The 13,214-nt window shown below is 44.7% G+C and overlaps 2 protein-coding genes across 2 annotated transcripts in view; both read right to left on the bottom strand.

Annotated features, from left to right (window-relative positions):
- Nucleotides 1–13,214, bottom strand: part of ADCY2 (adenylate cyclase 2) — a 3,890,318-nt gene that overhangs the window by 3,650,337 nt on the left and 226,767 nt on the right. The gene's annotated exons all lie outside the window — the stretch shown is intronic.
- On the bottom strand, nucleotides 2,013–2,639 carry LOC147722841 (uncharacterized). Its single transcript, XM_086966586.1, has one exon. It carries the CDS (start codon nucleotides 2,637–2,639, stop codon nucleotides 2,013–2,015), a length of 627 nt encoding a protein of 208 aa, XP_086822712.1.

Raw genomic sequence — 13,214 nt, forward strand, 5'->3', positions numbered from 1 at the left:
CTTGTAAATATGCCAATGAAACCATTCCAGTATCTCTGGACCAGCATTAATGTTAAATATTGCGCACGCAGCTTGTAAATATGCCCCTCTATATCTTATATTCCAACTCAATTGATACCATTACTGAAATACTTTATGCATCTCCCACACCATTTCATATGGTTTTCTGTCTGCTATTCCTATCCCTCTCCATACATTCACTGCTTCCACCCATGATAAAGGTTGCACAAGGTGCTTCAAAAAAAGGAGCATATTTACAAGTCCAATAAAACCATTACACAATTTCTAAACCAGCATTGAATCCAAGCATAAAAAACAATTTAAAAAGAAGTCTACTTTATAAACACACAGCTAACATTATGGAAAAAGATAAAAATATAATTCCTTAATTCACGCAGACACTCACTGTGATACTTGTCAAAAATCTTTATGCTGTCTATCTTTTCTAAAAGAATCCTTACTCACAGATTTTACTCTGTATCATTATTTGCATCTGTACTTTTATCTTCAAATCTCCAATAAAAAATTTCAACACAAAAAAAAATGCTTTGGAAGATGAAAAGCAGTGTCAATCACAGTCAACAGTTATTCTTAAGCAGAATGTCTGAACAATGCTTCCTTCACTTGAGCCAGATAATAATGGCATTGATTCTTTCTCATTTCAGAGCCATATTCTTGTACCTAACCAATGAAAATTATTCCCACACAAATACAAAACCAAACTGCAGATTTTAATTGGTTGTACATTTCAAGACTTTGAAACTCACATAACATTCACCCCTTCCCCTATAGATGGCAGACAAAGTGCATTCTCCCCCCGCCACACTGCATGCTTTACAAGGACCCAACCCCACATCAAACTCGGGAGTCGTACTTGATTTTCTGCAGTGTGCTGCTTGTTTATTAAAATTTAAGTTCTCTGGTCAATTGCCTCATTGACCCACCAATCTCTTTATTTATTCGTACATATTCAAAACAGTATTTAGGAATAAACTTGCACTTATAATACAATATATACATTCTCCGCCCATTCCACTGGGCCTTTTATTTGACTTCAGGGTTGCGCCAGCAGGCCACAATCCAGATCACCTGCCCCATACGTTAACCCCCTTCTGGTCAACAGAGCCGCAGGTGAGGAAAGCGCCCACTTGGGCAACCAGCGGCCTCTGGGGTAGGGCTGAAAAGCCAAGGCCACCAGCAGGTCGGCCCCAACTCTCCCGCCAGCCCAGAGTCCATACTGATTTAGCAAACCTGTTCAGAGTTAACTGTCTCTAGACAAGAAGTTCCCGTGGTATTCTTGTCCGGAACCCCGCCACAGGACGAGGAGCTTACTGGCGGACTCGGCCTCCCCCCCCTGCGCTCAAGAGCTTCGGAGACGGCTCCTAGGACTGTTTCTATAAATATCTCCATACCCGCCTCCGACAAGTGAACTCCGTCCTTTGCATATAACTCCGGCCTCTCTGCCTGAATTAATTTATGGCGAATCGCTTTAATACTCGATTGTTTCAGGATTTCCGCCACCGATTGGTTCAGTCTTTTGACAGATCTGTTTACTGCCTTCATGGGTGCGCCCCGAGCCCACACGAGTCTCGGGATGACTTCCGACCACAGTACTATAGCTTCTGGGAAAATGTTTTTGATTGCTGCTAGGGTAGAAAACAGGGATTCCTTCACTTCTCTCCTCCCGCCTGGAATCATGTTGTTGCCTCCGCAATGCAACACGAATACGTCTGGCGAAGGCATGCCTTTTGCCAGAGCCGCTTTTACATCCCTCGGGACGTCCGCTAGGCGCTGCCCGCCTATTCCCACCCAATGATGGTCACAACCTCGCATCATGGTCACCCTGTCCCTGAGCGTCTTTTCGAAGTGCGCCCCGGCCCTGCGAATGAAGGAGTGGCCGCACCAACAGATTTGGGTTCTCTTAGGGGAGGTACCTAAAGTAAATATGAAGAATAAATGTGAGGAGATACAGGCAACCGATTCTCACAAAAGGCACGCAAGCGAAAGATACTTCAGACTAATTGCGGTCGGATATAACGTTCGTAACAAGATGATTTCCAGCGACCCAACCTTTTGATTACCTGTTCGGGTAGGCCTAGGCCAGCAGCCGTCGTCGCTGCTCCAATTCTAAACGAATGTGATGTAAATTCGGCCGGATCCACTCCGATCCGTGCCAAGGCCATTTTTACTACCCGAGTGAACTGGAACCTGGTAAGGGGTAACCCATTCTCGTGAATCAAAAGTCTATCATCAGTTCCCTGGGGCCTGACTTGGAGAAATACCCTCAGTAAATTGACCGGGCAGAAGGGCTCACCCTCTACTCTCCCCAGTTGTAACCAGGTACCTCTACCCAGCGGATCCGTTTTCGATCTCCGCACCCTTAGCCGTAGGACACCTTTGGACTCGATTATATCAGAGCACCTCAGACCCCCTTCCCTATCTAATTTAGACGCCGGGAGCAATTCTGAAATTCTCAGGGCCCCACAAAAGGCTAAGGCATAGGCCACCCGGAACAACTGTGTCTCATACTGGGAGAAACATACGAAAGGGAGAGCTCCTAGGATTTTTATCAGTTTTTCTACGTTTATCGGCCTCCTACAATCTTTTCCCACAGGCGCTAGGCGCTCCCAACCTCTCATTGCTCTTCTAACTCTCTGGTCTTTAGTCGGATCAGACACCCCCCGTAGACCCGCATAAAATGCTACAGCCGACAGCTGCCTTCTCATGAATGCTACCGACTTCGCTTGCTCTTTCTGCTGCACGATGAAGCCTAATACACACTGGGGGGCAAAGATGTCCGCTACACCCACACCCCTCAGGTATGCCATATACGACTCCCATGACCTCTGATACATACTCATAGTCCTTGGAGCCAAGGATGCAGATATCAACTCGGGGGCTGTGGGGCACCAAACTTCCATAGCTCCGCTGGGAAGGCTGACATTGACGTCTCCGCCTGGGGCCAATGCTCCCGGAACTCTGTTAACTTAAAACGAGACAATGCATCAGCCGCTTTGTTTTCGACACCTGGAACATGTTTAGCAGTGAATTGGACATTATGGCTCAGGCATTGCAACACCAATTCCTTCAACAACCTGAGTACCCAAGTACAGGTGGCCCTCTGGCTATTAATCACCATGACTACGGACATATTGTCTGACCAAAATACTATGCTCTTGTTTGCCAGCAGATCTCCCCACAAGTGCAAAGCCACCACTATGGGGAAAAGTTCAAGGAAGGAAATGTTAGTAGTCAGGCCTCGCTCGATCCAGTCATCTGGCCAGCACTGCATACACCATTTTTGACCGAATATAGCTCCGAAACCAATACTACCTGCAGCGTCGGTGAACAGCTCAAGATCCGTATTAGAAGAACAGGCTGATCGCCACAATACCGTGCCATTGAAGTCACTCAAAAAACTTCTCCAAATCATAAGATCCTCTCTAACTGTGGCTGAGAGCCTCACTCTGTGGTGTTTGGCCCGCAGTCCAGACATCGCCCTCGCTATACTCCTGGAGAAGGCCCTGCCCATAGGAATGACCCGCAGAGCAAAGTTTAGCTGACCCAGAAGCACTTGTAGCTGATGTAAGGTTACCTTCCTTGCCCCCAGGCAGCCATCAATAGCGGCCCTAAAGGCATCGACCTTGACTTTTGGCAGCCTGCACACTCCTGCTGTCGTATCAATCTCTATGCCCAGAAAGGTCAAACACGTGGTCGGGCCTTCGGTTTTTTCCGCCGCCAAAGGTACCCCGAGCGCCTCAGCCACGCGCTGGAAGCCCAGCAGGGCCTTCCTGCACGACTGGGAACCCTCGGGACCCATGAACAGAAAATCGTCCAGGTAGTGGACTACAGCATGTGAGTTGTCCGAGGCCAGAAACTGCTCCACCGCCCATTCTAGGAACCTTGCGAAAGTCTCGAAAACTGCACAGGCAATAGAACACCCCATAGGCATGCACAAATCCAGAAAATAGTTACCGTCGAATGTGAAGCCCAAGAACCTGGTGTCGTCCGGGTGCACGGGCAGTAATCGAAAGGCTGATTCAATATCGGCTTTAGCCATTAGAGCTCCCTCCCCTAATGCCTGCAATTTCTCAATAGCCGTGTCAAATTTGGTATACTTCACTGAGCACAGATCCGGGTCTAACTTATCGTTGACTGAAAGCCCTGAGGGACTCGACAGATTATGGATCAGACGGAATTTACCCTCCTCCTTTTTCGGAACTAGACCCAAAGGGGAGCAAACCAGATTATGGGTAGGTGGTTCTGTGAAAGGACCCCCAACCCGCCCCAACGCTACCTCCCTCATGATCTTTTCTCGAGCTGCCTCCATATTTCGCAACACCGAGCTCTGATTGCGAGGTGGGACATTGGAAGGTGGGGCTGAAGACGGGATGCGAAAGCCAATTGTAAAACCCTGCAGTAGGAATTGGGCCTCCCCCAGATTATCGTACTTACTGAGGAGGTGTGTCAGAACATGCCGTTTAATTGGAGTTGGTAGTTTTGTCAGGGGTCTTAGCTGGCTTTCCTTTTGGGGCACTGTGGCTGGCTTGTTCTTTGGGATTACTGGTTTTCTTAAAGCACCTAATCTCGGGATGAGAGGTACCCCCGCAGTAGGAACAGCAGTGTTTGAATTTACACGAGACCCCCCTGGTACACTCATTTCTATTAAACTGCCAGCAGGCCGGTTTTTTTTCACTGACCCCTTTGTCAGTCCGAAAGGACTGGCTCTGAGTTGAGGGCACTGGGGTAGGCGTTGAAGGGGTGGAATAAAAGACTGTATGCCACAAATTAATCTCCCGTTGGTCCCATGCTATACCCGGGTGAACTGCCTTCATCTGCCTGAACATTTTATCGTATTTCAGCCACCCCTGGCCCGGAAACTCCGTTGCCGCACCATGTATCAATGAAATATAGCTCATCATTTGTGGACCTAACACAGGATATTTCTCAAGCATAACAGCGGCATATATTGCAAATCCCGTGATCCAATTCTTCATGGACCACTCTACCCATGATTTCTTCTGATTGTAGTCTCCCTCCTTTCCGGCTTTGGGCTTTCCAGCCGCCACCCCCGCGTTGATAAGGTCGAACACTTCTATGTATTCGCCTCTGAGTATCCTGTCCTTCATATCTGCTGGCACATGCCAAGTTATCCCCGCGGATGGCGATAAGGTCATCGAGGAAGAACCAAACATTAGAGGGCTGAAAGCTAATAATGGGGAACCAGCTGGTTGCCCCCCAAACCCTCCATGCATCTGGCCATTAGAGGGACCCGGGACCTCACCCACTGCATTCGCCCTTGAGCCCTGACTTGGACACCCTAGATTAGAGAAAGCGGTCATCGCTAAGGGGGACCCGTGAGCTGAGTAAGCCGGAAACATTGAGCTTACCGGGCTGCTACCTATCGCCTGACCATGTGACCCATATAATTGCATCCCTGGTAACTGAGCGACCCCCCGGGCTGAACCCAAACTTGCGACACTCCGCTACCCGGCTGTGCCACTACTGGCGGTAACATACCGTGCGGACCGGACCCCCCCACAGAAGTGACGGGGAACCCTCCTAACAGCGCAGGCCTAGTTGCCTCATACTGCCCATCGGCGTCATCTGTGTCGTTTTCTGCGCCTGAGTTCGAATCAATTGTCTCTGGCGCCTCCTCCTCACCTGGTGATACTGGTCGTGAATCCGTTGGCCTAGACCGCTTGCCTCTTGCCGAGCTTCTAAGCTTTTCTGGGGTCTGCTTCGTTCTTTTGCCTCTCCCCCTCTCCTCCTGAGAGTTCGCATCTGCTTTAGCCCCGTCTCTCATATTCTTAAGTACCCAATCCATGCCCTTCTCTCTTGTGAACTCCAGCAGCTCCGTAAAGGCAAGGAATTCCTCCTTCCTGGCTGCGGGTTGCTTACCCTTCGGTACCTTCTTCGACGGCATCCTGCACTTAAAGAAAACAACGTTAGAAACTTATCGAGAAACGCAAACGGCTTTTTTAGGCCCGCCGCGCCACGGATGTGCCCGGGCCCCAGGAAATCAGATGATCGAGCGCCAGCGCTCGCCCTCCCCCCCGGACACGAGGATTTACCACTGCAAACCCCCCCCCTGCCAACAACATTTAAATCCAAAAACTAAGCACGAAAGGCTGTAAAAGGCTGTAAGGAAATCTAGCAGACACTGCAAGGCCCGCTAACCTAAGCCACGAGTCGGGGTAACTCTCGCTGTATACTCGAACGCGATGCTCCCACAATGTCTTCTCTTGGAGACGTCCGACTCCTGGATGATCAGCGGACAAAGAGGGGGCCTCTATGCTGGTCGCGGGTTTTTAAGCCCCGCGCCCTACTAACACTTCCGGGGCGTGCCTCGTCCTTTGTTCCCATTGGTCCTGACGCGACGGTCACTTCCGGGTCACGCAACCCGGAAGTGACCCGGCTCCGGGTCGACCCCTTTGGCTGCCACTAACGACGCCATTCCCCGATGGGGGTTGGCGCCTTCCAGTGCTCATTCACCAAGTAACCATGGTAACTGCCTCTTAAACCAGCACACAGTTCACAAGTTCATCATACTATGTTACAAAAAAATCCATCAAGGCTGTTTGACCTCTCAATCTACTAGCTAATGAAATGAAATGTTTGTTTAAATGACTTTTTCTCAACCATTGCAATGACTTCTTACAAAAAAAAGCATGCACCCTAATTTTCAGTGGAGATTTTTAAGAAAGCTCCAATCATTTCTGGTTATTCAACTGCACTGATTCTCAAACACTTTTTTTCATAATCAAACTGCCATTTCATTTCCACAACTCATCTGACTAGAAGCAAATCTACCTCCGACATGCAAAAAGTCTGGTTTGTGGGTCATAGCTATGTCCACTGGAGTCAAAAATACGCAGCTAACAGAGGTATTTACAATCTTGATTTACCAAATGTGGACATTGTATGGTTTGGACAGAGAGGATTGAGGAGTCACCAATTGATACCATTGGTCGCCAGTAGGTAGTTACAGTTAGGATAGGTAATAGATATATAAGTTAATTGTTGAGTTTGCAACACAGATTAATGATAATGATCTGAATCTATCCATTACTAGTTGTGTAAGTGACAGAAGTATTGATTTCCTGGACATCCGATTAGAGGTTGTAGATGACAAAATCACATTGAGAGTATTTAGGAAAGAAACCTCTGGTAACTCGACTTTACCTGCTACCAGTTTGGATCCGGCTGCCCTTAAGAAGAGCATATCATATGGTGAACTGTTAAGGGCAACAAGGATTTGTAGTACACAGGACTCCTTTTCTCAAACAGAACAGAAATGTCAAATAGATTAAGAAACAGGGGTTACAGTGAACAAATCCTAATACATGCTAAACAGAAGGCCTGTACAAAACTAGAACCGATCTGCTATTTCAGAAACCAGCAGAGATAAGCAGAGAAAGATCAGGTGTACTTGGTCGTAGTAGTACTTCTACTCAAGAGGAATGTAGATTTACCACTACGTACAGCAAAGTACATAACCGGACGAGAAAAACCCTGCATAAACAATGGCATCTAATTAAACAAGACCCTGTTTTAGGGATGGACTTTGGGGATAGACCCCTGATCACCTACAGGAGATCGAGGTCTATCAAGAACATCTTAGTCAAGAGCCAGATTACAAACTATGGTACTTGTTTAAAACCAGTGAAGGGATTCAGGAAATACAGTAAATGTAAGGCATGCTTGCATAGAGAAAATAGAAATCAGAAAACCTCTCAACTGTAAATAACATTTTGTAACACATGTGGTGACTTGACCCTGTAGAAAGAGATATGCTTGCAGCACCATTCTACAAGCACCTAAATGAGAACTACAACATATACGAACTATCAAAAATGTGGATGAGATTTACCCCGTAGCAGGCACTTCAAACAACACCATGAATGTAACCCACAGTATTTAACATACATTGTAATTGACCAGGTAGAGAAGTTACTTCAAGGTGGTGATAGAGAAAACATACTCGGGCAGCTAGAATGCAAGTGCATTCTACAACTTAACACCTGAGAAATTATAGGTCTGAATATTGATGAGAAGATGCACAGATACCTGTAGTAATGTAGTTAATAATGATCCTTTTACAATTCACACAGGAAGCACACAGTGCAGAAGAGGGGTAGCAGAACATTGATAGATACTTATATCAGATTAAGTATAACCTTTTTGATGTCTGTGTTTATTTACAGGGCCCACTTGCATGTATTTGACTCAATGGAGTGCGGACCTCCAGTCCACAAGAGAGACGAGAAAAAGCTAAGATATCGGATTTTCTTTCTTTTTGTTTTTGAAGGGTAATTATTTGATTCTAATAAAAATGAAAAAGCATTGAACTCATATAGCTACTCTATGATTGCCGAGAGGCCCTATGGTTAATTATTTATGAATGTAATAGGCAAAGTGTGCTATGGCAAAATGGTGCCCTGACAGACTTAAATCAGTTTGGTGCATGCCCCCAATGGGGCGAGAATTCTATGTTGTTATGTGCATTAATTATTAATTTGAATGAGCTGTGCACTATGAGAATTTCGCACAATGTAAGATGTTTATTACATAAAATTGGGAGGCAGAACACATTAAAAGATGGCCGTCATCAATAATCCTGCTTTGATTTGCCCAGTGGGGCAAGATTGCTATGACGACGTGCAATAATTACTCAGAATTGGTTGAGTTATACACATTGTGAATTTAATTAATATGGAGATATGAAAAATTAGACTGATTTGATTAGTAGATTTTGGTCACTGATAATAAAAAGTATAAAAAGATTATAATTGATGTATACGTCTAATTGGGTGAGACTACTATGCTGTTGTGCTCTCTAGTCATGAAAAAAAATGTGAGTCATGCACATTAACATTCTTATCCAGCTCTGCCATTACTATGTCTATATTTGACTCGCATACGTGATTTGATGACCATAAAGTACCATGTTTTGGAACATGTTATAAGATTATAAGAAGTTACTAACGCCACAGCAACACATATTGCCATGTAATGGAAGGTCCTTTGGACAGGTTTACTGGTCACTTTTTTCCTTATTGCTACATTTCGTTGTTAAACTGGTACTAATGAGGTGAAACATCTAGCCGGACAGTGCTAATCTGTGTAAATAGAACAAAATAAGGGAGTAATGCTTATGTAAAATGTGCTGCATTACGCCACACAAGCTGTCCTTTCTTGTCACATAATTTACTCAACATTGCAGAATAATTTGGTCCTTCTCTGACACATAATTCCAGTGAGCCGGATTATAAGGACGCAACAACTGACCAGTGCATGAAATCTCTCATCATTCATGCAGGCAGGCAATCATTCTTGCATACAATGAACTACTTATCAACGTATTGTCTCATTGTTGCATTCATCCACTTGTCAATTCACAATACTTCACTTACAAACTCACCAATAAAAAAGCAGCATTTCCAGTTGAAAGCCTTTGCTGCTATTCTGTGAACATTGTGAGAATGCTTTCAGTAAAGTATGACTGTTAGTTCATGAGATGTAAGAGTGCTGTGTTAGAATGCTAGTTCATGAGAGCTCTGTTGGAGCTGTGAGACTCAGAGGGGCACAAAAGTGCTGCCAGTAGTGTTTGACAGCCAGTGTGTGTGGGGGTGAAGATGTATTAACATTGATCTTCACAATGATACATGTTGATATGAAAACAAAATTGAATCACTGTTGTCAAAATCTCGCGATATGACCTTTCCATCAATTCTGAGTCAGATATACATGGTCAGGCAGGCCCTGCGACCTAGGCCTGAGGCTACTGATTGACAGATCACAGGTGGGTTGGCACATAACAGGCATTGACATCACAATTGTCCAGGGAGACTGGCCCCAATAAAACACACATGGCTGGAGGGGCGCGCTTTCCCAAAACACCATAAGTTAGATGCCAAATGAAATTAAGAACACTCAGCCAATCAGAACACAGCACACACTCCTCATGCCTGGCATCTGAACACGTTACCCACTGGCGCCTCCTTGTGTCAATGCAAAGTTGAGACCCACCTGCCTTTGTGGTGAGCTTCATTTATGGCTCCATGATTAGGCATACATTCCTCTCCCAAAACAGGATCTATGAGTCGTTTATGATGCTTTATGATGCTTCAAGAAATGCATGTAAATAAGTACATAATGATTGTGCTTTGAGACATTCCTCAGACCCAAACTCTGTAACTGTGCTCCCAGCCGTAGTATTTGATGAATCCAACTGTTCCTGTTTTGCTAAGCACCTCTTGCCTTTGTTTTTTCAATGTAAATTCATATATGCACAAAAACTGCTCTTATTTTGCTAAGGGTTTGAGAAATGTGATGGTCGTTTTCTACAATAGTAACTCTGAGGGCTGTCAGACTGCTGTCAATAGTGTTTGCCTATTAGTCTCTCAGGTGTAGAAGAGTACTTATGGGAGCATGCAACGGCTAATCTGTGTAGTGAGAGTAGTGTGGTTAGAGTGAGACTTTTGATTAGTTAAATGTGTAAATGCTGGGGGGCGTGGCATCTCTGTAGCTCTCCCGGGCAGCGCGGAAAGTGGAGCCCCCGACGTGACTCCCTTCGAAGTCTCTGCACTGAGAGCCATGGATTTCGACGTCGGAAACAATGAAAATCTAGCAGGACAAATTTGGGCACTCTGCTGAACTATTTTTGAGACTTTTATCAGGCAAGTGTGTTTGGCGCTGATTCCTCCCGCTGCTGCCACCATTGTGCGACACCGCTGACGGAGCCTTGCTCCTAGCGGCTCTTTGCTCAATTTGGATTCTAAGGCTTTGTTTCACTATTGCCTTGGCCATCCTACAACAAGTTGAACCGCTTTGCACACTTGCCATCAAGGAGCATCTATGGAGCGACTAGGCTCATTTTAATGCTTATTTTATCCGTTTTGGATATCTTTCTCCACAAGCTTATGCTGCTCCCTGCACAGCGCTGATGCAGCCTAACAGTTCACTCTAATGCAGTTATTCCTTTATACAAACAAGCACTTTTTTGTTACCTAGCTTATTTATTCTTGCGACTGAGGCTTATTTTCCCCTCATGAACAACTGTGATGCTCATTTTTTAACCTGCGGCCGCCGTTTTTTGAATCTACCGACGGAGCTTCTGCTCCTAGTAGTTTTACATTACCAGGAAGTTTTATTATTATTTAATGCCGCCTATTACTTCACTCTCAGTATTAACCTGCCTCAAATACTCAACCGCGCCATTATTGTGAATATATTTGCTTCAACGCTTTCCTCAGGCTTCCGGATTCTACTGTTTTAAGTTTTTGCAGACATTTTCTCTTCAAACTGGCGCAGTTTACCATCTAATTTCTCTGAGGTTATACCTCCTCATGTACTAAGCGCTTGCTTTACTTTTTTTTTTTTCATAGAGCTCATATTGTTATGCATTTATTTTTCAGGTACTACTAGTGTTTACATGCCTGCATGTAACTTCTTTGTGGTCAGCTGGGAGCTATAATACAGTGCATATTGGGTTCTGAAGTTAAAGACACAAATGTCTCTACCCTAATGTGTTTTAGCAACCCTCGCACAACCACTTAATCCACTATATGCATTTTTGATGTAGTATTTCCCCTGCTTTGGTCAGCTAGCATTTCCTTATCTGATCTATATATGTGGTTCACTTAATATCAATTCTAGTTCACTGCATTCAGTTTTATTGTATTTCAATGTATGTGACTTTATTCTTCATTTTGAGGATTTTTGCTTCCTTTTGACTTGTATGAGCAATCACTTTCTTCCTTGTCTTTTTGAATTCACTAGCTCTGTTTTGATGACACATCCGCCCTTACTCCTCAATATTACTGTGTGTAGTCATGTTTACTCACACTTGCATTTTCATCCACAGTAAACAGTTTTAATCGTGCACATGCCTGTTCTAATGTATTCATGTTGCATGTGTTATGTACTCTATGGGTAGATTATCTAAAGATCTTTGCAAGCCTTCTCCAATTCCACGCAAATTTCTCCTTCATACAAGTTCTAGGTATCAGTGTCTCGAGATGGATGACTCCCTTGACGCCTCGTCTAAAGGTTCCTCCTCTCCTTCGGCTCCACGAACAAGTGGTACCACCAAAGGTTCTATTAAAAGATTAAAAAAGGACCCACCCTCTCCTTCCAAACAACCCTCATCAGTAACAATGGAAACTCTTTTAGAGGAAATAAGGGTCCTCCGCCCTTTTATTGAAGAAACAAAAAAAACTCTTGAGGAAACCAAAACTACCCTTCAGGTTTTGTCTGACAAATGGTCGAATATTGATGAGCGTGTGACCCTTCTGGAACAAAACGTTGATACTCTGACATCTTCTGTTGCCAAAGTTGATCCGCTGTGCGTACAAGTTTCTACACTCCACAAACAAATTGAGAACTTAGAAAACAGGAATAGGAGAAACAACCTCCGCATCTATGGCCTTGCGGAAAATTCAGAAGGGTCTGATGCCCTTCCTTTTTTCAAATCTTTTTTGCCAAAAACTCTCCAGCTACCAGATAGCACCAACTTCAACATACAGAGAGCTCATCGCTTAGGCCCCCCTCCTGCTGCTGGGTTATCTGCTTCTATTGCTAAATGGCCGAAAGGTGTCATCATCTACTTCCTCAAATATAGAGATTTACTCACAGTTTTGTCAGCAGCCAAAGCTATCCCTCGGATTACTTGGTCTGGAAATCGCCTTTTCTTCTCACAGGACTATGCAAAGTCCACTTCTGACCGGCGTAAAGAATTTCTTTCACTTAGACCACAGCTGTGTTCTATGGGAGCGAGATATGGGCTTTCCACCCCTGCCTTTTCGAAGTGACTTTTAAAATTTAAAACTACTACATACGATGATCCACTAAAATTATACTATTCTGTATTATTGCATTTATAGTATGTTTTTCTTGTTTTTCATGATTGTTCTCTTCAGATAGTTTTTCTAGTTGCTTGTTTGTACTAAATTCATATTCTTAATGATAAGCTTTATCCTTTTACCCCTTCTATGCAGATCTCCTCCTCCACGTTATCACCCATCCTCATGTCCTCGGAGTCCATTGCGGTCGTCTTCCCTCCCTGCCTTCCCTTTGGAGCTTAAGACCCATCATTGTTCTATGTGGTCTCCATCCTCCCTCCCATTTGTTTGTTCTCAACGATATGTAAGTTTTTTGTTCTTCTCACTCTGCTACTTTGTTCTCATATGTCTTTCTTTCTCTTCTTCATG

Source organism: Lissotriton vulgaris, chromosome 4_1, assembly GCF_964263255.1.
Source record: "Lissotriton vulgaris chromosome 4_1, aLisVul1.2, whole genome shotgun sequence".
NCBI lineage: Eukaryota > Metazoa > Chordata > Amphibia > Caudata > Salamandridae > Lissotriton > Lissotriton vulgaris.